This window comes from Sorex araneus, chromosome X (assembly GCF_027595985.1).
Source record: "Sorex araneus isolate mSorAra2 chromosome X, mSorAra2.pri, whole genome shotgun sequence".
Classification (NCBI taxonomy): Eukaryota; Metazoa; Chordata; class Mammalia; order Eulipotyphla; family Soricidae; genus Sorex; species Sorex araneus.
The window spans coordinates 259,277,761-259,304,130 of record NC_073313.1 but is presented as its reverse complement, the minus strand read 5'-3'; the positions used below and the strand labels follow the sequence as shown (position 1 = coordinate 259,304,130).

General features: G+C 35.4%; 1 protein-coding gene across 2 annotated transcripts in view; it reads right to left on the bottom strand.

The window, feature by feature from the left end:
• Positions 1-463: 463 nt before the first annotated feature.
• NYAP2 (neuronal tyrosine-phosphorylated phosphoinositide-3-kinase adaptor 2) overlaps positions 464-26,370 on the bottom strand; it is a 327,961-nt gene continuing 302,054 nt past the window's right edge. For both annotated transcript variants that reach the window (XM_055120402.1, XM_004610791.2), the window contains one exon: positions 464-5,556. In XM_055120402.1, the coding sequence (XP_054976377.1) occupies positions 5,329-5,556 (228 nt within the window). In that variant the 3' untranslated portion in view covers positions 464-5,328. The remainder of the gene's footprint in view (positions 5,557-26,370) is intronic.

Below are 26,370 nucleotides of genomic sequence, written 5' to 3'. Positions count from 1 at the left end.
CAGGTGCTCAATACCATTTGATTTATAGATATGCCAGCCACCTAAACTATACTGATGCTCCTTATTGAAGCAAGGTTGATTCTAGAAGTATGATGAATGGATAAGCATGTTGAAAACCCTGCCAACAGAAGTTTTATGTATGGGTTTAGGATCTAGCATTTCTTTTCTCCCCATGCAAACCTTAGACATATGCTGAGTTTGAATCAAGTTAGGCGATGACTGAAAAAAGAAATGACAAGAATACTCTTATTCCATGTCTCATATGTTTAAGGCAGATATGAAGTCGTGATTGAAATCTATGAGGATCACAGATCTAAAGTAAGGAAACTTAGCTACTCACCTGAACAATTTATACAATCTCCAAGACGACTGCAGAAGTTGGAAGTAAATGTACTTCTCATTAAAAAGGTTCTCCTTAACATGGCTTCTTGATTAATAAATACCAAGAACAAAGTCGTTAATTTAAACTATTGCTTTTATTATAATTACACGGGAGCACAAATAAATAAGCACAAAAGTATTGTAAAATATTGTCAATGCACTAAAGAAAACAATGTTTTCAAACAACATCTGGTTACTTCAGTAGTATCAAAGTACAATTATAATTACATGTTATCTAAAAAAATCAAGTACAAAAATTAAGAGAAATTAAAACATCAGTGTTTATATTATTGTGTATATAGAAATAACTAACAGCACATGAGTAGAGAAATCTGTTATCTAATGCTTATTTGCACAAATTTTCAGGCACATACCTGATATTTTTAATGAATCATGAAAAATGCAGTATGACATTCAGAATTTTTTTGTATGGTAAACATTTTATATTGGAATGGATGTTAAATGGTTCTTTTTTTAAAACCCTGTCTTTTAAAAATGTAGTGCCATTATCCACTAAAAAACATATTATATCATTCTCTCAATAGCTATTTGTTTTGATTTATTGAAAAGAGCAAGAAAGTAAACATACAATTGCTAAATACGTAAACACATTTTTAGTGCAAGATAACAAGACCTGTGACTTGACTGTGCTTTGTTTTAATAATCACAGTGCACTTTACACAAATTGCTACACTATAAATGTCAACCCAAAGAGTTCTGAACAAAAGAAGTGCATACTAAACATTTTCATATATATTATATACAGTATGTATACTGTATGTGGGTGTATACACGTGGAAATGTAGATGCTTTTAGGGTGGGCAAACCCAGTCATATTTGGGAACAATTGAACACTCCAAAAAGATTTTCATGAATACTTAGTTGAGACAAACCCAACAATATATCTATAAAATAGTTTCCACTTAAATTAGAAAGTTTGTATTTAAAGTGAAATGCAATCAATTTTTGAGATTACACAAATTTGCTACCATTTAATTGACCCAAATATCAAAGAGTTTTAAATCAATAGAAACCCCAAGCCATAATGTTCAAGTCCAACATGGTAATACGTGTTATCCTTTTACTGATTTACATAGACACCAGCACATAGCCTATGTGTACATATAGCGGCTTACACATACACATATTTATACTTAGACATGACTTAAATATGTTTTAATATTTATTTTGACTGTACATTGGATCTGAGAAAAAAGAGAAAAGACCATATATAAACACATAAGATATATCAAATACGGGTGATATTATATATCTTCTTCAAAACAATTGACTTTGTTTTTAAACATTAATGATTGCATAATTAAACTCTTCGTAGGCAGGGACCACATATTTTAATGCTTAATTCCGAGTACTTCTGAATTGTTTATAAAGTGACTGATATACAAGTTTCCCAATTAGGAACTGCTAATGTAATTATGTAGCAATAAATCATCCACAATCTATAATTAGCTAGCTAGTTCCTTATACAGTGAACATTGTATTGAACTAATCTCCAATACTAACTAGGCCATTTTTTTCACTTTTATTTAAGTTGCAGACATAATAATGGTTAATTATTACTCTATTCTATTTCTACTCCTTTGCAAGGGTGAATTATCTTTCATATATCAAATTATTTAATGCTTAAATCATAGGACTTTTCCCTTAATATAGGCAGCCATAAGAAGCTTACTAGCTTTTAGCTGTTTTGTGAGAAGTGAGTCACCTCACCACATAAGTGATATTGAACTTACATTTTAATGTTTTGATGTTTTAATTAATTAAAACAATAACCCAACAGGTTATTTGAATGAATATAGGTGAAACTACCAATTTTAACCTCTTAAAGTTTTGCTTCATTTTCCCAACCATTTGATAAAATGGACATTAACCTTCATTTCAATTTCACTCCAAACTTGCTTCAGCAACATAAACGTTAGGGAAAGGGTGGCTTTCTTTACATAAGACACTACTGTTAATAACTCAAGAAATGCTGCATTAGGGTATTGGACAGAAATGCTGGGTTTGATTTTTTTCCTTCCTTCAATTCTAATGAATTTTGTCTCTCCTCTGCCAATCGTTTTTCACATATAAAAGCATCTTGCCTACAGCAAATAAAATTCTGTTTCTATGAAATTTGATGAAAAAAGAAACAATTTTAAATAACTATAAGCTCTTTCAACCTGATAACTAGGCTGGAATACATTTTTATTCTTTGACACTGCCACAAATTATGAGACTTATCATTCCATAGTGTTCATGCTGTGGGTGGAAATTTTTACTGAATTCATAGATTGACACATACTAATTGACTACTGCGAAGAGTAAGTTTTTTGTTCTCTTTATCCCAATGATTCTGTTCTCCACATAAAGAAACACTATACTAAGAGGAAATTAATTATAGAGTAGCTATTGCCATATAGGCTAAGCCACAATGAATAACTTTATAAGCACAAAAACCATAGTTCTTGAGTCAAACATTAGTACAGCCACTAAAGATCTTCCAGATCTTTCCATTATTTCCCCTTGAAGGCAAAATCTGGACAAATGGAAATGATTGGCAAAGACCAGATCTTCAAATAAAGTAAAATCTTAGAAAAGAACTTGCTTTCAAAAGGAATATGTGAGCTCAGGCAATTGTACATTATTGGTAGGACAAATGTGAACAAAAGAATCCAACTCGAATCATTTTAGTACCAGTCTTTTCAACAAGTGGCCCAAACAAAACAACAATAATTCTGCCTAATTGAGAGAGATATAGAAAATATCTGTATCCAAAATACACACTTGCATATGTTATCTAAGTATAAAATTTGAGAGTATCATTCAATAATTACTACACTGAGTCTACTCTTCTATGAATTGATATCTTGTGTCTGATTGATTGGCTAGAGCATTTGTGGTCATAATAATTTAAATCAGGATAACAACTTGTGTCACAAACACATTTTTAATTTCAATTCTATTTTTTGTCAATACATTTCATCTCACCTGGATGTGTGTACCCTTGATTGTTTGATTTGAATCAGAATCTATAACTGATGAAACAAGGCCAAAGGAATTATTTAAGCTACTTAAGATCTCTCCATAATTTCCTATACTTGTTATTCTGCTTCTTTGTTTTTCATAACCACCTCAGATATACAAGTCAAACCTAAAATTTCAGTAAGCAATTTATGTATACACTTCTCCCACTGAAGACTCATCCGCACATACATACTCACACAAAACACATACACAAGCTCCCACTTACCTTTTCTCCTTATTCTTTCAGAATTTTCTCATTGGACATCAAAATATACATTAATTATAAAATATTAAAAAATTATTTTATGACATTTCAAAGACTTGAAAGGAACTATTGTTGATAAAGCATTATTGGGATTTTATCAATATAGATTACAAAAGTCCCCTAACTCCTATTATATTTGGTTTTATTGAGCAGCATTTTGCTATTGCTGTCAAAACCCTTACCAGGAAAACCACTAGGATAATAACTTCAAACACATACCTTTTCTTTCAGAAATATAATACTAAATTGGTTATTAAAGAAGAATCACATACTGTCAATTTTAGGAAGCATAAATAGTAATTTAAATATACAAAATATATGTGATAGTTTCTTTTTTATTCATCCGTGGCAATATTTATATTCAACTAACAAGTTACTCTTAAAAGATATATATGATTTGTTTGCCTAAAATTTCACCATCAGGCAAAATCGAATCCACCCCATCCCCTGACCCCTGCATTTCCTATTTCTTCCTTAAAACTCAATAAAATAAACCAGTGGTTATAATTCTTTGGTCATGGTGTCATCATCACTAAGAATGAGTGTGATGAACACAGAAGATTACAACCTCAAAATGTGGTGACAGCAGGATTGAAAAAAAAATGAAGAAAATACAATTCCATTACTGGAGCTAAATTTTGAGAAAGATTGGCATTTAGTGTACTAAATATGTAAACTCCTCTGCTTAAATGCTAATTTTCCATTTTCCAGAAAATTTTCTAGAGAAATAAACCAATGCATGAAAATTACTTAAAAATAGTCATTGGGATGACTATCGTGCCACTGGTCCCACCTCTGTGAAAGCAGCCAATCTCTTTAGCCTTTGATTCCTTGTCCCTTCCATTCATTGTCACAGTGAACTTTGGTCTCCTCCCATCAGATCAATGATGCAAGGACACATACCCTAGTCATTTCTAAAGGAATATTCTCTACTGGGATGTTCAGATAGATCTTAATAGCTCTCTGACTAGCCATTGGATAGTATTAACAAGATGATACTGAAGATGAGTTCTTATAAAGCCAATGTAGCAAAAATATTTGTCTTAATGTAACATGGATGTCCAAATTAGCATCACTTTTGCATTCATTTTCTGTCAAACCCTTATAAATGTACAAAACAACAGATGTACTTAATAAACATGATATTCAACTTCTACAGTACTAGCACCAGATCATGTATTTATGTGATAGAACATGATTTAGAGATGTGAGCTCTTGAACAGAAGCCAAATGCGAGAAGAAAAAAAAATTAGATGCAAAAAAGTAATAAAAGGCATCAAAGGATTACATATAAAAGAGATAACAAACCAGTTAATACCGAAATTATATCATATAGTAAAATTCTTGTCAGTTCTGTAATTCATATATGTATATTGTGTATCATTTCAGGTGTCCCCCCATAAACTAGTAAATTATTTACATCTTAATATCTTCTGGATTCAAAATAATCCGGGGTAAATAAGTGTGCCTTAGTTGCAAGGAAATTTACATTTTATCTTGAACTTGCTGTAAGTAGGCACAGCTTCCCCAGGGTTTTTCCAGGGAAGCACTGGCATTCCATTCCGACAGAGAGGATATGTAAGAGTTACATATCACATGACCGAGTCGAACTCCCTCTTGTTGTTATGTAATTGGAGTTCTTGCCTGCTGTACAGTCATATGGCAGTATCCCAGAATACCGTTTGCTGTTTAGAATAGGGTGGAGGGCTGTACTTCTTTGCACCTGCGTTCTTCTTCCAGCTGGGTAGGATAGGCATGCTATCCTGTTTGCAAAGGCCCTTTTCCGTTTTCTGTCTAGCCTTTATTTCCTTGCACAAGCAACGCTTTTTCTCAATCATCTCAAGCATTGTATGGTCTCCATGAAACCACTGCATACATGCCACCTATCAGAAAAGAAAAATGAATACAGAAAGAAAAGAAATGGAATGAAAGAAAATTAATTTTCCCTGTGCTAGTAGTTATTTCAGCATCTGTCAGATTTCAGTGTCTTCATAACACTTAAAGGCCACATTAAAGTGTGCATCCATAGATGATATTTTCGTTTCAACTAGCAAACATTGTTGGAGTGCTAAATATTAATTTGGACATGAATGTTTTCTACTATGGTCTAAGATTCCATAACAGTAAAATAAAACTGCTTGTAAATATGTTTAAGTAATTTGCCCAATATTTGACTAATTCTGTTCATGCTGAATCCTTGTTTATTGGTTCCAAATATCTAAGATCAATCACTGGGATTGTTTTTCAGTAAGATCTGACATAAATATGGTTGTTTTGAAAATCTTAGTGAAGGAAATTTCTGTTCTTAAATGAAAAAATTTATTTTATTTATATAGCATAACAAATTGATTACATTAATTCTACCTGGATAATTTTCAGTGAATCTTATACTTGAATTTAAATAGTTATTTTGCAATGAGTTTCCTGCTATGATTTTGATACCTGAGCAATTGTCTGTTATGATAATTGACCTCAGTGATTGTACTGATAGATATCAATTGTTTCCAGAATTTTAGGGGCAGAGATTTATCAGGTCAATTGGGTTGCAGGAGAATAATTCAGTAATGACTATAGACTAATAGAAATATATATTTCTGGGGATGTAAATATCTTGCAGTCAAGATACCCATGTCCATGTCCACCAATGATTTTCTTTGGAAGAGAACTAGAGGGTGGTGTTCATCACACCAGACAGTTGATATTATTGAACCAGGAAACAGTATGGTGAGAACTTCACTTAATTGGGAAAGCAGTCTACTTTGATATGATGGACTGAACTCAATCAAGACTTCATGTCTAACATTATGACTTTCACAAATGCAAAATTTTGACTTTCAGTGTGTCTTCCAAACCAGAATGGGTTAGGAAGGTAATTTGTCAGTAGCCTCAATATATAGATGAGTGCATAAAGATTTTAGGGAGGGGCTGGAGCAATAGCACAGTGGGTAGGGCATTTTCCTTGAACGTGGCTGACCCAGGTTCAATCCCCAGCATCGCTCGGTGTGACCTAAAAACCAAAAAAAAAAAAAAAAAAAGACTAGGGAGTTACAAAGGTTCACAAAAATAGATGCTTTGGGGTATGCAAGAAAAAATCAAGGCCTCAGGATTCCTACTCTGAAGAAAAGAAAGATCTACCTAGAGGCAGGTAATGAGCATTTAAATCCTAAATGGCCCGGATCTTTCCTGATTACTCAAGTTCTTATCTTTCTAATTTGAATAACTACAGTGATAACATCTCAATTTTGGAAGCTGGCATAAGAATTAAATTGGATAATCACAGTGTTTTGCTCTTAAAAACAGTAAATAATTATACTTTTAACATGACAACAAAAGATCCTTTGCCTAACAAAAATGCCTAAATATCCCCAGACACACTGAAAGTTGTCATTTAGCTACAAATGAAAATGTGGAGATTCAGAAAGCTGCAGGAGCTAGGTCATAAACTCAGCTTTACCACAATTATTAGGACTAATATTGAAGTTATGGTGGTTTGAACCCAAAGCAAATATTCATTGTACAGCTGCAGATTCCATCGTCTTTTTCTGTATATCATTTGGACATTGTAGTGTTTTTGATATATGTACTGCCATTTACAAATCTACTAAAAATGCAATTATTTACTGCACATACGACTACTTCCAAATGTTATTCAAGAATACAACTGAGTGTATGTATTTATGGAAGAATAAAATGTGCATATCAAATGAATAAAAATAAAAGACTCATAGTTCAAAATATAATAAGTTTAGATAAGTATCATGTATGAGCCCAACTTGATATACAGTTCTTAGAAAGAATGACTGCTTTATGTCTTTTGCCCAGAAACTTGATTTTGGATATTCCATTTTTAAGTAAGATTCTTGGTGTTTGATCAGGAGGTGTTTGATCCCTCAACAGGAGACTGTCAAAGTGACTCAAAATTTTTCAAAAAGATATATGTCAATTTTATAACTTTATAATCTCTGCATTAAAAATTCAGTAACTCTATTTTGGTGGAAATACAAACTGTATTTATTGAATGGCTATAAACTGATATTTAAAAAAATATAACATATAATTCCTAGAGGAGAGGCTCTAAATCTTATTCCACTCAGTAGTTCCAAGGTGCAGAAAAAGCCAATTTGTTCTCAATAAAAAAATGTGTGAACGAATGGAACCAAGATTGTTGCAAGTTTTTGCTGTTGATCAGAAAAGCCAAGATAAATTTTCAGTAAAATCTCACTGAGATTTTATACTTTCCAATGAGACTGCAAATTTCATTTTTTATGGTGAGATATTTCTTCACCACCACTTCAGTATTTGTATTTGTTAACCTGTTAATACATCCATTAAATTATTTATGGCTTTTTTCCCTTTAATATTTTTAAGGTATGAGTCAATAGCTATAACTGCATACCAGTTGTTCTCAATTGCCTTGACAATAGTGTTTACCAACATATTTCAAAATTGTTCTTATATTTAAGTATAGTGCTTTACATGAAAATAAATATGGATTTTTCAATTAAAATATTTGCAATTGGATTACAGACACTCTATTATCTAAAATATAAAGAGTAGAAGTTAAGAAAAAAGTTATAAAGTACAGCTTTCAAATTCTTTACATTTTTATCTTAAAATATATGCACTTGATTGGTATTATGGTATAAAGTACTAATAAAAGAAAGTCAAATATTTTTCCAGACTACTTACACGATTATGAACTAAGTAAATATTAACTGATATAATACCAATTTTCCTTGGTGATCAGATGTATAGCAATATAAATTCTGCAAGCAATCATTGTCTACCTGCTAAAGAGGCTAGATATTAGATGATGACTGAAATATTAGTTTTTGGAATATCTCCATTTCAAATAAAAGGATGTTTTAAAATATTTAACAATATACCAAGTCTGATATAGAATCTTCTCACGTTAAGGCTATCATTTTTTTCTCACTTAAAATACCCAAGATAAATATCAATATGTTAACATAAATGAATGTAGTATTTGATACACTTATAGAAAAGTCTAGTTGAAAAAAATAGTGTACATTATTATTTTTGAATTATTCATTTTAGTTTAGAGTAACAGTATTCTTTAAAATATTTTGTATCCCTATATTTTTGGTATCATTATTTATAATAGCCAAATTAGGTTGTTCAATGAATCTAATTTGAGTGGATAAAATAGGTATATAAAAATGACTATAAATATATGGTATGTATATATACATATATGAAATAATTGCTACTTACTATTTTTAAAGATGAACTATTTTCATATACAATAATATGATGAAATGAGAGTATTATACTCAGTGAAATAAATCAGTTAGAGAAAATTGTCTTATGATTTCATCCATATGTAGAAGAAACGAAAAGCAAACAAACAAAACAAACATGGAAACAAACAAACAAACTCTGAGATTCTGACAATCGAATGGGGGTTATCAGAGAAGAATGTGAGAGTAGATATAGCAGGTAAAGAGTAGCCAAATGCATGCATGGTGGAAGATAACAATAAGACTTTCACTGACTAGTATGTAGGATATACAGATACACAAAATTTAAAAAGGTGCACCTGAAAAGTGCACTGTACTGTTAACTCCCCACTAATATTTTGACCAGTATTACCTAGATCTAAATAAATTGCTTATGCTTTTGAGAATTTCTTTCTGGAGTATATACTTATTTTTAACTTCCCAAATTAAATTGCAATAATACTACTATGGTCATTTATAAAGCTAAATCTTCCCCCTACAAAGCATCTAAAAACTGACACACATCAAAAAGAACAAAAACAACCAATGCTGGTGTGGAAGTAAAGAGAAAGGGAGTCATTCATTCTTGGTAGGAATGTCAACTGATCCAGCCTTTAAACTAGAAATTGAGCTCCCATCTGACCCAGCAATACCACTTCTGGGACTATATCCTGGAGATGCAAAAAAAAAAAAAAAAACCCACAGTAGAAACGACATCTTCTCTTGTATGTTTATTTGTTAATTGCAGCACTGTTGACAATAGCCAGGATCTGGAAAAACCCGAATGCCCAAGAATAGATGACTGGTTAAAGAAAATTTGGTATATATACACAATGTAATATCATGCAGCTGTTAGAAAAGATGAAACCATGAAATTTGCATATAAGTGGATGAACATGGAAAGTATCATACTAAGTGAAATTAGAGAGGGACATAGAATGACTGCACTCATTGGTGGAATATAAAGTAACATAATATGAGAGTAACACCTAAGGACAGTAGACCCAAGAGACAGGGATTTGGAGGTTTGGAGGCCGGCCTCACATGCTGGGGAAATAGAGAAGGGACCACAAAGTAAATGATGGCTGGGAGGATTGCTCAGGATGGGAGATGCATCCTGAAAGTTGACTAAGGACCAAACATGATGCCCTCTTAGTATTTTACTGCAAACCATAATGCCCGAAATTAGATAGAAAGAGTAAGAAGGAATGTATCTGCCACAGAGGAAGGGGATGGGATCGGGTGGGGGAGATAGGAGGGAGTGGGACGTTGTAGTGGGAAATGCACTGTTGGAGGGATGGGTGTTCAATCATTGTATGACTGAAACGTAATCATGAAATTTTATATCTGTACTTCATGGTGATTCAATAAGAAAAGAAAAGAAAAAGTGTTTAAAAATTGCCTGGTAGGGGCTGGAGCAATAGCACAGTGGGTAGGGCATTTGCCTTGCACGTGGCAGACCCAGGTTCGATTCCCAGCATCCCATACGGTCCTGAGCACCACCAGGGGTGATTCCTGAGTACAGAGCCAGAATAACCACTGTGCATCACCAGGTGTGACCCAAAAAGCAAAAAAAAAAAATTGCCTAGTAGTAAGATCCTATTACTAATTAATTTGTACATAATAAGCAGTAAGCTTAGCAATGATATAAAATGCATTAATATTATTAAATCTACAAATATTTTATGACTTTGCAATTTTTATCTTACCAAAATTTCTAAGTATGATTTAAACTTTACCAAAAATTGAATTTATTTCTTCCTGGAGTTGAAAAACTTCTAAGTTGATTTGGCATTTTCAGGTTAAAACTAATGATTAATCTCTTCTAATTTAATTGAGTCTTCTTGTTTCATATTTTTAGTCAAACATCTGGGGATCTTTTGGGTTTGGTTATTTGCTTGCTTTGTTTTGGGGGGGGACATCCAGCAGTCCTTAGGAGCCCAGCAAGCTACAGAGAGTATCTAGCCTGCGTGGCAGAGCCTGGCAAGCTACCTGTGGCATACTGGATATGCCAAAGACAGTAACAATAAGTCTCACAATGAGACACGTTACTGGTGCCTGCTCGAGCAAATCGATGAACAACAGGATGACAGTGACGGTGATCACGAAGGAAATAAATCCACAAAGGCAAGTAAGGAGACATCAGGAGACAATTGCAAGAGTTCAATTAACATTTATGCATACTTTTTGAATAAGGATTTTTTGGTTTTGGTTTTGGTTTTTGTTTTTTTTGTTTTTGAGTTGAAGACACTGGTCAAATAATTGGAGTGCATGCCTGAAGTATGCAAGACTCAGTTTGATCTTTGTTACCACAAGGTCCTTGGATCCCTTTGGGTGGAGCCGGGGTGACCTCCAGGACCACTGAGCGCAAGCAGCCCTGGATAGTTTATCCTGAGCACCACGTACCATCAGTCTCACACAGCTAGTCAAGTAACAAAAGAAGTGGTCCTCACAGGCCTCAACCCTTCTAGTGAACACCCACCACTCGAGAAGACTTGTATCAGTATAATTCTGCAGAGCAGTATAATTCTGCATACTTCTAAAGTAAGTTCATAGAGAATTCAAATGAAATTCTTACACAAGGAAAAAAAAACATAAATTGCAGCCCTTAAGAGGAGGGCATGGGGCTGGAGCGATAGTAAAGTGGGTAGGGTGTGTGCCTTGCACACAGCTGACCCAGGTTCAATTTTCAGCATCCCATATGGTCACCCGAGCACTTCCAGGAATAATTCCTAAGTGCAGAGCCAGGAGTAACCCCAGAGCATCGCTGGGTGTGACCCAAAGAGAAAAAAAAAATAAAGAAAAGGTCACACAAAGTGACTTCTCTCCATAAACTCAGTATGGAAAGTGGGGAGGAGAGTAACTGAGCAGTGGAGAAACCATGCAAGCATTATCTTCAGCAGATGATCAACAACGGTTCACAGTATAAACCATTGGTATACTGTTCGTCAAGAGCATAAATGAATGGTTTGAGGCTCTTCCTGTTCCTGGAGTGAGCAGATGCCATTGGGCTACACTAGCATGCAACAGGGATGAATGGCGACGTTACTGGTACCTGCTCGAGCAAATCAGTGAGCAATAGGATGACAAGTGATACAAGTGATGCTGTAGATGGCATTAGACCCAGGTGATCTTCTTCCTCCATAGCTATAACTCTTATGGAATCATGAGAAGTATAAACTTGTCATCTTCCAAAATTCAAGATCATGCATGATATGACAAACCTGAGAAATGACCATATTCTAGAGAGGGTCAAAAGAAGATGTGAACCATGGTTAAAGTCATGGCATTCTAGAAAGGATCCTGGAACAGATAGGTAACTAAGAAATTCAAAGCAAGTCTTTGTGTAATAATGTATCAATACTGAGTCATTAGCTGTGACAAGTATACCAGAATAACAATGTAAGATACCCATGATGAGAGAAAGAAATATTATATGAAAAAAAAAGGATCAGTGCATCACTTGCAATCTTTCTGTAAATTCAAAACTATTCTAAATCCCACAATTATGAATGGCTTTAAAAGTCACATAAAGGGACCATATTTGCTTCAAATGCTAGCTACAATGATAACTTTCATTCTTTAGATAGAAGCAATATAATGAAGTTAAATGATTTGATAGGGATAAAATGTAAAAACCTTGTCATTGTGTGACATTGACAAATAATGTATCTCTATAAGTCTATATCTTCTATGCAAATTTTACATGTGTGTTGTGCATAATTTGTATATTCATCATGTTATATATGGCAATATATTCATCACCCTTACATAGGTCCAGGTAATGAACTAAAGTATAAAAAGGGATTGAGAAACTGTAAAGTCTCATACATTATTAATAATCTTATCTGCACATCCATCCATTATCTGGAATAATACAAATAAGGAGTCTCTTTCTTCAAAAATTATCTTTACAAGCAAGTAAAATTAAGAATTTTCTGATATTGAACTTACTTTATCTAGAAAATGAAGGCCTAATACAAATAATATACAACAATAACTCTAAAACATCTGCTTCAAATAATTCAACCTTCTTAACTTTTCTTTTTTGTGTCTCATGTTAACATTTCAGCATAATAATTCATCAAAGAGTTCTTTTAGAAACGTCCTTTCTTATCAAGAAATAAGGGAAGCAAAATGAGTGGAAGACTGTTGACCATAGAATTAATCAGTTGTGAGTCTTCAAACTTGTGAATAAAACTTAATAATATAAATAAGGAGTCTAATAATATAAATAATAATATAAATAAGGACCAGAGTGATAGTACAGTGGGTAGGGTGTTTGCCTTGCACGCAGCCAACCCAAATTCAATCCCTGGCATCCCATATGGTCCCCAAGCACCACCAGAAGTAATTTCTGAGTGGAGATCTAGGAGTAATCCCAGAGCATCACCAGGTGTGACCCAAAAAGAAAAAAAAACCTTAATAACTCAGATAGTAAACCCTCAAATAATATTAACTTCAGATGATGTCAGGGGAAAATCTGTCTGTTGCATGTTTTTATCTCTGTAATCTTTCCAAACTAGCACATGTTATCTATCATAAGTCATCATTTCCACTATAGGTACAGTATGCTTTAATTTAAGACAGTTTCCTCAAATATCTCCATTCAAACTTCTCTGGATTTTTGCTTTTACCTTGAAGAAAATTTCTCTAGAAGAGAGAAATGGAGTGAGTAGGGTAAGAAGGAACAAGAGGCATAATTGATGGAAAACCGGTATGATTTGAGACAGGAAGCAGCTTCTCAAGAATTTGAACAGGTACTGAGGTAGTGTGGATTTGTCCTTAATACCTGGGTCACAAAGTCAGCCAGGGACAGTAGTTCCTTCATAGAAAAACGTTACCCCTCTCTCATTTAGTGAGGCAAAATATAATTTATCAAAGTATGCCCACAAGTAATAAACATCTAATTAATTATCATGGCTAATTTTCAAGAAGTGTATTTTAAAGGGGTGCTCAAATATATACCTCACAGCTTGTACTGTACAAGTCATGAACAGGAATCTTAGTTTTCCATTTTTCAACCAAAGCTCAAGAGGATAATATTCTGTGTCATATGATCGTTATGCAAAGTCTAACTCAATGTGTAATGCAAGTTTTTTATTGGCTCACAGACATGGCTGTTTGTTGATTCACTGTGCTATGCTCCTTTCATTCAGGCTATAGACTTTGGTTGTTGAGATAGAAAGCATGAGACCTACAAAGATGAAAATACTTACTGACATTTTCTGACATTTTTCAGAAAAAATTTTGAACTCTGATCTATAGATGAAAATGTATATAACTAATACAATAATAAATAACTACATTACTGGCATGTATATGGGAGTACATGTATATGTACTTGAGTTAAAAAACTTGTTTTGCTTTAACATGTGGCTGACCCAGAACTGTACGTGGTTCCCCAAGCACTGCCAGAGTTATTCCTAGCACAGAACCAAGGAAAGTAAGTCAATCCAGACAAGTATAGCTAAATACCCGCCCCCAATTTTTAATTGATATTTGAATTAAAAATCAATGCTAAATTTCTTCTTATCTCTACCATGATAAAGCAATATTGGTTCAAAGGACTTGGTCTTCTTTTATCACACCTTTTCCTAAATATGCTTCCACTAGGGATGCAGTGAATTAATACTTGATATATACGTCCACTAAACTTTGTGATTGTAAACCAACCCCAAAGGTTAAAATCAGTATTAGTGTTATTTAGAGGACATAACAAAATAAATTGCATTATTTTGAATGTATTTCATCGTGTTTATATTCAGCTTGATCTATTTGATGAATTAAAATCATGGAAGAAGCAATGGGACTTTAAGTATAAATTGTCTCTGAAAATTTGTTTAGAGAAATTATTGGGACACATTAATTATACATTTTTTTACAATTTCATCATTATAAGGAAAAATTGTTTACTTGAAATATCAATTAGATTGTTTGGCAAAATCTTCTAAATGAAAAACTTATGTTCGTGGGAGTGGGGGAAGGGGGGCAAAGGGTAGTGAGGATAGAGAAGAACCAGTAGGAAAATACTAGTTAGAAATTATCACTCTGGACAAGAACTGAAGAACTGTGTTGAAAGTAAGTAAAGGGATATACATGACAACCTTCCAGTATCTTTATTACAAACCATAATGCCCAAAAGGAGGGATATGGGGAGAGAGAGAGAGAGAGAGAGAGAGAGAGAGAGAGAGAGAGAGAGAGAGAGAGAGACAGAGAGAGTAACAGAGAGAGGGGAGGATAGGGGAGGGAAGGAGAGGGGAAGGGGAGGGGAGGAGAGAGAGGGGAGGGGAGAGAAGAGGAGAGACGGGAGAGAGGGAGAGGGAGAGAAAGAGAGAGAAAGAGAGGTGCATGCAACAAAGGTAGTCTGGATGGCAGAAGGGAAACTGGGGACACTGGTAGTAGGAAATGTACACTGGTGGAGGAATGGGTGTCAAAACATTGAAACCTGATCATGAACAACTTTGTAACTGTATATCTCACTGTGATTCAATTGAAAAATAAAGATAATTATTGAAAAGAACTTACTACAAGTTTAAATTTTTCTTTTGATAATTCTACTGGGTTCTCTGTTTCCCTGTGGCACCTCATTATGGTCATTTAACCTTAATATAAAATTAATTTTGAGAACTTACGCAACTTCAATTTTACTGAGTTATGTTTTTCTTTACTTTCCAACTATCCTTTAAAGGAAAGAATCACCTTCACAAAAGGCAGGCAGCATTATAAACTCTCAATATACATTCTGAGGTTGAGATTACAGAGATGGAGGGTTATAATTATCTGCACTCCTCAGCACATTCCCTCTTTAACTGCTTTATTCATTGTCGGTTCTTAAATTACAAGAGAGCACATTCTTGGTACTTTCTCATTGCACTCACACACAGATATTTCAGTAAGGTTGCCTATCTAAGGTGAGTCAACATCAGAGTATTTTCAATAGTAAGGGTCTAAAAGATCAAAATCCTAATGCATGTGACTAAGATTATTTATAGAAACAAGTGATTCAACTTTTAAAATTATTAAAGATAAGAAAAAATTATTCTGCTCTGAATTATTTTCAAGTTTCTCTATAAAAGTAAGAATGGGACATTCTGCTTTTGTTTTGTTTTGAGTTGGGCTTAGGTCACACCCGGTGATGCTCAGGATTTACTCAGGTTCTCCACTCAGGGATCACCCCTGGCAGGCTCAGGGGCCATATGGAGTGTCAGGTATAGAACTTAATTCTGCTTTGTGCAAGGCAAACGCCCTCCAAACTGTATGTACTGTTGCTTAGGCCCCGCACACTGATACTTTTAGAGCAAATTGGTCAGTCTCAAGAAAGCAGAGATTTTTCAGTTTAATGTTCCTAAAATTGACCTTGGCTTTCTAATCTCAATATAGGTTCAGTTGTATTTTGTTGCCTTGCAATTAAGAAGCTTAATTCTCAATTAAAGATGAAAATTAATGTCCCATATATTGATAATTAAAAATTCTCATTATTTAAATGTAAAATATATATGACTAGCTTTTAGACATTGGTATTAGTTGAAACAACAGCACCTTTAGAGTTTACCGTAGATCTTCGCTTAAAATTCTATAACTATGATCTTCTTAGGGGTACTTTTTAAATTATTCTCTTGTTTTCCGCCCTCACTTTATCAATAGTGTGGACTTAGAATCCGTTTATGAAAGGACTGTTAGTTTTTTACCCTTGAGGTATGTACTGGAATCTCAGTGTTTATGCAACAAATTTGACTATTCATTTACATTATTGACATAAAGATAAAATGCGAACAAGGCCTCCATTTCAATTTCTTTTTAATGCAACGTCATGAGTGTACATTAACACCTGCCTTTTTTTTCCCAAATCAAATAATTTCCATTAGTGATTATTTATAAATCAACTATTATGCATATTACTAAAAAAAAATTATGGGGCTGGAGTGATAGTACAGCAGGTAAGCTTCTGGCTGCCAGATTCAATTCTCAGCATCCCATAGGGTCCCTATACCAGCCAGGACTGACTTCTGAGTGTATACACAGGAGTAACCCCTGAGCAGAGCGAGGTGTGGCCCCCAAATCAAAATATTAAAAAATAAATAAATTTAATCACATGTGGGTATTTATTAATTTATAGGGGCTTGAGCACAGCAGTAGGGTGTTTGCCTTTCACTCGGCTGACCCATGTTTGATTCCTCCGCCCCTCTCGGAGAGCCCAGCAAGCTACCGAGAGTATCGCGCCCGCACGGCAGAGCCTGGCAAGCTACCCGTGGTGTATTGGATATGCCAAAAACAGTAACAAGTCTCACAATGAGAGATGTTACTGGTGCCCGCTCGAACAAATCGATGAGCAACGGGATGACAGTGACAGTGACAGTGGGTATTTATAACCAGACTCACTTCTTTGTTCATCTGTGCTTCTTTGCATGATCAGTTATGTAAAAATTCCTCATCAAATGTCAAAAAAAATTCTAAATTAAAGCTCATAATTGCATGAGATAAAATAGTTTCAAGTAAGATAGATTGCTCACTTTTCTTGTTTATGAGATAATGAAAACATAAATCTCCAGTCTAATAATGATGTCCTTTAATCAAGTCAATTACAAAGGCAAAGAATGTTTTTCACTTCTCTGCCAAACAGTGACAATTACAGCTGGTACCAAGCACTACTGTTCATGGCTTCTTAATAATAGCAATGCTGTGTGCATCGCTCTTTAATAATAACAAATACTTTATATTTGTATGCATGTTCATCTACTTTCTTTGGAAGTAGAACAAGATGATAAAATGGTGATATGACCTGTGGGTTTTCCACCCATTGGTTGTGAGCTCTGAGAAAAGCCATTTCACCTTTCTGAGACTTGTTTCTTATCTATACCACTGTGTCACTGTCATCTCACTGTTCATCGATTTGCTCAAGTGGGCACCAGTAACATCTCCATTGTGAGACTTGTTACTATTTTTGGCATATCAAATACACCACAGGTAGCTTGCCAGGCTCTGCTGTGTGGGCGGGATACTCTCAGTAGCTTGCCAGGATCTCCTAGAGGGACGGAGGAATCGAACCCGGGTCAGCCACATGCAAGGCAAACGCCCTACCCGCTGTGCTATCGCTCCAATCCTCTTATCTATAAGTGAAGTGAATAATATCTAAAGTTGGAGTGAAAGATTGTTCATGTCCATAATAATGTATTATCTATGAGAAGTTAAACACAAATGATATAAATTCCTCCACCCCACAGTGTTCTTTGAAATGGGTTCTGTTATTGATATTCATATGCTTAACATTGACCATAAAAATGTATCTAGTAAGTGTTCATGGAGTACACGAGCAGATAAATAGATGACTAGAATTGTTGATGTTCTCTGGTTATTTTTAGGAACAGGAGATCTAAACTGTGATTTAAGGAATATTTGAATCCATTTTAGTTCAATTTAATCCAGAAATAAACCATATTATTGTATAAGGTTTTATAAATTGTCTGGGGAATTTTGAATGCCAGGAAGAAACTTAAACTCAGACTTCAATGTCTTGTGAGTCAGAAGTTGGGTGTTCAATGGCCAAGATTTCTCTCAGAGTCTCTGGGCACCAATCCTTGGCTCTGTGACTCAGGCTGAAACAAACCAAGCTTTTTAAACCTTAGCAGGCATACAACCTTCCTTGGAGCTTTCAAAATACAAATTCTTTGGCAACTTGCCCAAAGATTCCAATTCTAGGTTTGCAGTAAGAAGAGACTCTGGCTACTGCAATTCAAATGGTCAAAGAAAGCAGTTCATTCCATTTTAGAAATGTTCCTTGTATCTCTCACCAGCCTTACATGTACATTCTATAAAGCCTCAATGACTCTCCCTTACCTTTAGAAAAAGTCAGGCCCTTTCTAGTCTGCTACTAAGAGCTTCAACATTGTGTTTTCTGGCGAATTTATTTGACTTTCCCCATTGACTTCATACTCGAATCCATGCCAGACTGTTTATAATGACCCAGCCTCACAGACATATTACTCACTACTATTCCTCAGTTGATTTGGCTTTTTATTCTTCTGTAACTGGTGATCCTTTTCTTCCAGAATATAAAAAGGCTCTAGGATATTTATAATACACTTTTACTAATAAAAAATATTCAATGTGTTTCTCAGCAATTAAACCTAATAACAAATACATACAATTCCACTCATTAATTGATCAAGTGAACAATTTGTAATAAAGGATTTAAACCTCTGAGCAGGTTTTTAAATTAATGTATGTTTTGAAATGAGCGGGAGTTTTACAAATTGGCTGCCTTCAAAAAGCATTCCTTGAAGGAGCAAACTTACGATACAAAATTCAGTAACAAGAAATGTATTAACGTCTTTCAATAAATATATTATCCTAATTGCTTGCATTAGTGTAATTTCGTGATAAAACATTGTATTTAGCAAAACATATAAATGACCACAGATAAATTTAGGGAGAGTCAAATAGCAATAAATAATTGTTTTATCTAGTGAAACAGAAGGAGGTACGTAAATGAGCAAACTATGATAATCTTGAAGGAACAGAGTTTCATGTAATCACTAGAAGAGCTAATTATCATTTTATGTTCTTATAACTTTGAATAGAGCTGGGTAATTGCATGCAAAATAAATTTTTTTCTCCTCCAGAAAGTGCTGTCCAATGCGAACACTGCTCAGTTAAAAAGGAGAAATACACATGCTGTGACAGCCGTTCAGTTCGGAAGCCAGATTTGCTCTGAGCAAGTCACTTCCCGTGTCTGGACCTCCAGATAAAAGAGATTTCAAGGAACAAAGTAAAATGGGAAATGACAGCAGGCTCATAACTGCATTTTGTAGAACGTACAATATTATGAAATGTTAAGCCAATGCAAAAAGAAAAGGGGGTAGGAAGAAATAAATGGAATCACTTGATTTTATGTTAAGATAATGAGAAATAGAGAAAGAGAACTGGGAGGGAGGGGGGCAGGGCAAAGATACCTGGATTATGGCTTCTCATAAAAAAATTGGAGACAATTAAAAACAATGAATTGGTGATGAGTTTTTCTCTTTCAATGGGCTGTCTTTGCAGTTTAAACAGTTCCCCATTGTAATTCAATGCTGAGGCAAAGTGCCAGTTGCCTTTCTTTTTTAAAATTTCACTGGTAATAAAACTTTTTATAAAAGTAGAAAAATATTTTCTGTACTGTTGATGCTATCAAAGTGAGCAAGTCCTCATTTCCAAAGCCTCCAACATTGCTCCAGGCAGTGAGGTCTGGGTTTTCCTAACTGCGGCGCATCTAAATACAACACAGTTCCTCCAATGAGGTCAAATCTGAGCCACTTGACCCACTTTGTCCCTTTCAACTCCAAATGCAAAAGTCAGCATGAACAGCACAAATAATCAAATGGGTCTTGTAATATTGACTGTGAACTCTTCGGTCCTGTATCATAATTGGACTTTGGCCATTTTCCTCTTAATGAGTCATCTAAATCTTCACGATGAGGTAAGAAAAGGCAGGGGAAAAAAACAAAATCTTGCATAAGAAATTCCAGATTTTCTGGGAGCAAGATTTTACCTGTAACCTATGATCTACCAAGCTTACTGTTCAAAAATCGGCCTCTTCTTGCTGCCTTTCCATCTTGTACCTTATTTTCTTCTCTACCACATCTGGGAGAAAAATGCAATGTATAAGTTGTGCTGGACAATAGTTTTTTTTTTTTTCTTTTTGGGTCACACCCGGCCATGCACAGGGGTCACTCCTGGCTCTGCACTCAGGAATTACCCCTGGCGGTACTCAGGGGACCATATGGGATGTTGGGAATGGAACCCGGGTCGGCCGCGTGCAAGGCAAGCGCCCTACCCGCTGTGCTATCACTCCAGCCCATGGACAATAGTTTTTTAATGTGTTTTGAAATAACAGACATAGTATCTAATTTTAATTATTAAATACTCTTTTTTCTTTTGGCTTTTTGGGTCACACCCAGCGATGCACAGGGGTTACTCCTGGCTCATGCACTCAAGAATTACCCCTGGCGGTGCTCAGGGGACCATATGAGATGCTGGGACTCGAACCCAGGTCGGCCGCATTCAAGGCAAATGCCCTACCCACTGTGCTATTGCTCCAGCTTCTATTAATGACGCTTATTTACTGTCAATTCAGTTCTCATGAGAGTAATTGGATGCCATTTGAAAAGTATAAGGACATTTGGACTAAATAATAATGAATGTTTTAATCAATGGTGAAGCTAGCCAGATTTTTTAAAATAGTATTTTCATGTCAGGCACTTTCTTTCTTCACTCTCTACCTACTTTGAGCAGGCAGTTCTTACCCAGAGTGATAATTCCCTAGGCTTGGGGGTGGGGGGATGGGAAAGGGGGAGTAGGAGGGAAACTGGGGACATTGGTCGTGGGAAATGTGTACTGGTGGAGCGATGAGTGTTGGGATATGATATGACTGAACCCTGACTGAATACTGAACAGCCTTATAACTATATCTCACAGTGATTCAATAAAATAAATAAGAAATAAATAAGAATTAAAATAGCGTTTCCAAACCAACGCTTATAAAACTTCTATTTATTTATTTGTTTAGTTAATTTGTATTTTAGGCCACACCTGGCTGTGTCCAGGGACTCTTCCTGGTTTTGTACTCAGAAGTTATTCCTGGCAGTGATTGGGGAAGCAAAGCAGTTTCTGAGGATTCAAACCAGAGTTGGCCACAAGCAAGGCAAGAGTTTTAACCCTTACTATGCTGCTCTTACCAAAGCCTCTCCAGCTCTGGTAAGCAGACACTCTTTCACCCTGAAGATGATTGGGTTACTACTGACGGAATTGTTCTGCCTCTTCCAGGGTCTCTGAGCATCTCCTTTGTGAGAAGCATCATTTTCTTCTGTACCCAAGAGCAAGCTAGAGCTTCAGTTGGAATCCGAGTGAAGATTGAAATCACGACAGATCTTGCTGGATAGTATTTCAAGCTTGTTCCCTTTGTGTCCCCATCCTATACTACCCCAGTCAGCATGGCACACAGAATTTCCTATCCCTCCAGTTGAGTATTTCAGAGAGAGGAGAAAGATTCAACAGAGGGATGATATGGGAACAGTAAAATGACAACCAGAGGGGGGAAGAACGCGGGCTTTTGTGCAGGCAAGACTGGCTTACTATCCTGGTGTCTCTCTCCCTAGGAATGTCAGAAGGGTCTATTTTCTATAGTCCTATGTCTCCGTAACTCACCTTCCTCAGTTATGAAGTAATTTATGGACTTTATGCCCACATCTATTTTCCTGATCTCATTGCTTACAACTACAACTGTCTTTAAAAAAAAAAAAAAACCCAGATTCTCTGGAACTTGGAAACTCACAGGTCTTCTGACTCTAATTGAAAGATGAGTTTCTCAATCATGACCACGTGACATCTCAAATACTTGATATGAGTACCACTTTTGAAAACAGGAGGAGTTTTGTTTGGTTGCTTGCTTGCTTTGTTTGTTTTTTAATTTTAGGGCCACCTGGCTGTATTAGGACTTGCTCCTGGCTCTGTACGCATGGTTTACTGTTGACATTGCTCAGGAGATTATAAGTTATGGCAAGATAGAACCTAGGTCAGTTGCAAGCAAGGAAAGCACCTTATGGTGTTCTAGTACCTCATCTGCCTGCGGCAGCATCATTTTTGACATACTGTACTGGTCCCATTTACCTGGAGACTGAAGTAATGGGGGACATACACAACCATATTTTCATTAAAACTATAGTTTATTTTTTTACCCGCTACTTTTTCCCAAAATTCTGATCTATAAATCTCTCAAATATAATTCAGGTAGCAGGGATATGAAATGCAGTAAGACAAAGAACATCCTGAAAAAGATGGCTATTTTCTTATAGACTGTAGCTGCCAAACAAGTGCAAATGAAATGAAGGATGATAGAAGATTCTGCTATTTTTTTCTATCTATTATTTCCCACACAAGCTCACATGTGTTTGGTTTAACATACTTGCTTGATTTTTCTTATATACATTCTCCGTCCCTCTTGGAGAGCCCAGCAAGCTCCCTGTAGCTTATTCAATATGCCAAATACAGTAACAATAATGGGTATCATTCCCTTGACATTAAAGAGCCTCTAACATGGCACTGTTTGGAAGTGTGAGTAAAGAGAGGCTGCTAAAATCTCAGGGCTGGGACAAATGGAGATGTTACTGGCGCTCGCTCGGGCAAATAGATGAACAAAGTGATGACAGTGATACAGTGATACAGTGACTGTTTCCAATTTAAACTGTTTTTTTCTCATGGCTCCTCACACTTGCCAGCATAAACATAGTTTTATGTTCATTTGCCACATAACAATATGGGAAATCACCAAAAAATACTAGTAATTCTTGTTACTCATAAAGAACCTAATGATAATTTCATAGCTATATCCAAGGCATTAAAGAGTAATATATAACTTTTGTTTCTTAAATATTTTTCTCTTAGAACATATTTTCTCAAACTATAGATGGTGAACTTTTCCTAGATATATGAATAGTAGTATTGATTTTAGAAGATGGTCATGAAAGGTGATTATTCAAGCACCAGATAATACCTGTTTACATAGGATTATTTGTCTTTATCCATGTGCCCAGAAACAAAGAGGACTGTGGGGTGTGTCTCTGAAGATTTGGTAATTCAAATACTAGAAATGACATTTATAATGTCTAACATACATCGAATATATATATATTGTTCAATCATCTATACTATGAAAAGTGCATATGTTCTTTCAAATGCTTTATACATACTAACATGTTCATTCTATGCATGAATCTTATGAGATTATGGGTCACATTTTGTAAATGATCTATTGAAAGTCTATAGGGAATGTGTTCAATACAAGGTCACCAAGCAAATAAGGGAGTGGAGCTGGCATCTTCCCTTGGGGGAAAGAAATCTGTAGCTGGCCTCTCCCATTTTATATCATATAACTCTCTATATGTGTCTGAAATGAGACAGTAAAATGTTTTCTATGAGGCATCCATTATCACTGGTTCCTCAATAGGAACATGTAACTCAGGGGTGATTGTTTTCTTTCTTCTACTGTTTCACAGATTCAATAACTGAGGCTTTGAGTTCAATTAATTGCCCAAAAATATGTCTCCTGGGAAGAGATTCGCCAGGTCTAACACAGGAAAGTTTGGAATTCCCCGACTTCCCTCTGCATGCAATAACCTATCAGCAATTCTGAAGATTCATACATGCCTGGGATCATTCCTTCTGCTTGTGCCCATGACACATTTTCCAAGGGCTAATCCCTTGCAGTTACAAAGGGCCTCGTGGTCTGGATTCTGACTGGGTGTCTCTCTCTGAAGAGACTGGTAGAAATCATCTTGAGAGGCTTTCTCTTCACTTCTGTCCTGAGCAAGCCAGTCTGCGGAGTCTGTGGTAGCAGATTCTGCAGAAGACTCAGCCAGATGCAGAAACAGCGGAACACAAGAGAGGACTCTAGAGCTAGTCAACCATCAGGAACAACTGCATCACTGTCTGTCTGTCTTCCCGTTGTTCATTGATTTGTTCGAGCGGGCACCAGTAACATCTCCATTGTGAGACTTGTTACTGTTCTGGGCATATTGAATATGCCACAGGGAGCTTGCCAGGCTCTGCCATGCGGGCCAGGAACTATCAACCAGAAAGAGCAATGCTATGTTTTTGTGTCTAAGAAAAAGTTTTTCTTTTTTCTTTTTGTTTTTCGGTCACACCAGTGATGCACAGGGGTCAGACACTGGGTCAGACACTCAGGAATTACTACTGGTGGTGCTCAGGGACCCCATGGGATGCTGGGACTCAAACCTGGTCAGTTTGTGTGCAAGGCAAACGGTTATCACACCAGCCCCAATCTAACAATTAGTTTTAAGAAAAAAAAAGTTCCCATTTTGAGGCATATCCTTTACTTATATAATATACAATAAAAATTAAAAAGCACAAATATCTGAGAAAGTATATTGGTATATGTAGATTGCTACAGATATTGTGTTCTGCTGGTGTTTTCTGTAGCTACATATTTATACTTTGACCTAGAGTAAATGTCTTAGAATTATATTTTCTAGTAGTTTACCTTTTATGTTTAAAACATTTCTATGGAAGGATTCACGTCTAATTATAAAAATGCAGGCAATGTAAGTGATTATATGACCTATAGACATTCAATTTTTATGTGTGCAAGTGTCCTTTCAGAATTATAAAATAAACCCTTAAATTTGAACAGTCTATAATCCATTTTCAGATTTTAGTGAATAAACTAGCATTGAAGGAGACATTACATCCGAGAAGTTATGAACTGCCTCAACTTTTTACTTTATAAAACAGGAGCATTAGTCTTTATTACTATTTGATTATGTGGGGGTCAATGAAGCAGGTCATATTCTAATAATATAGTTATGTAAATGTAAAAAACTCTCTGTCATTTAGAGTATTACACTCATCTTGAAATTCCTTGAATTGAAAAAAAAATGAACTTGAGGAAATTGAACCTTAGAACTACACACACACACATACACAAATACCAGTAGAATAATGCAGATAATGGTACCTATTTTGCAGTCAGAGTATGGCAGATTACTTGTAAATAAACTGCAACTCTTTAGCAGTAAAATGACACCCCAGAATCAACTCACTTTTATAGCCAGTTAGTACTGTCTCTAAGGTAGACCGCTAGAGTATTAAATATTTTTCTGCACTTCTTAATTTGAGCAACATTTCGCTCTCTGCCAGAGCTGCCTTTGATTAACAAAGAAGAAACTTTGGTTAAACTTCACAGGAATATGAGTTTCCAGTGGCTTTCTGGTGGTGTATGGAAAATCAGGAGTGGTTATACTGATGAATCCAAAGTTCACTGAGAGATGGGGGAGATTTAGGCCCCAAAGAAAACGCAGAAAGGTGAGCTGAAACTTTCAGTATTCAATACTGTGCTTCCTGCTTCAGAGGCCAGTTTCTCATAGTCACCCACCGAACAGAATTTGCTATCAAAGATGTGAGTATTCTATATTACAGTTGAGGAAACTATCCCACACCAAATGGAGGACAGAAAGGTTTTATCCAGGTTTTATCAATTCTACCACCTGCCATCTTACTGCAGAACAAAGCATTATCGTCACGGAAAATAAACTCAATAGGAAAATTCACTTGCAAAATAAATTAGAACCCTTAGAAACTCTACTCTAATAATGGAAATATATTTCCAATGTGTCTGTGATATTTAGATATTAAGTTGCTAAGATATGGGTCAACAAATATAATTTCAATATAAGTAACAAATGCTTTAATGGACATAGTGGAGAAAAATATTTGAAACACCCAGGCACTCATTCTTCAAACTGTAGTTCTTTAAGACCACAGTTTTAAACTGTGTGGTGTTATTAATATTTTATTTCACTTTTTTCTTTCTGAAGTAAAATAATTGCTTTTAAAGCATTTCTCAAAAATGATAACATTCTTCCAAAAACAATTGTAATTGTGTCCATACTTGTTAAACCATGT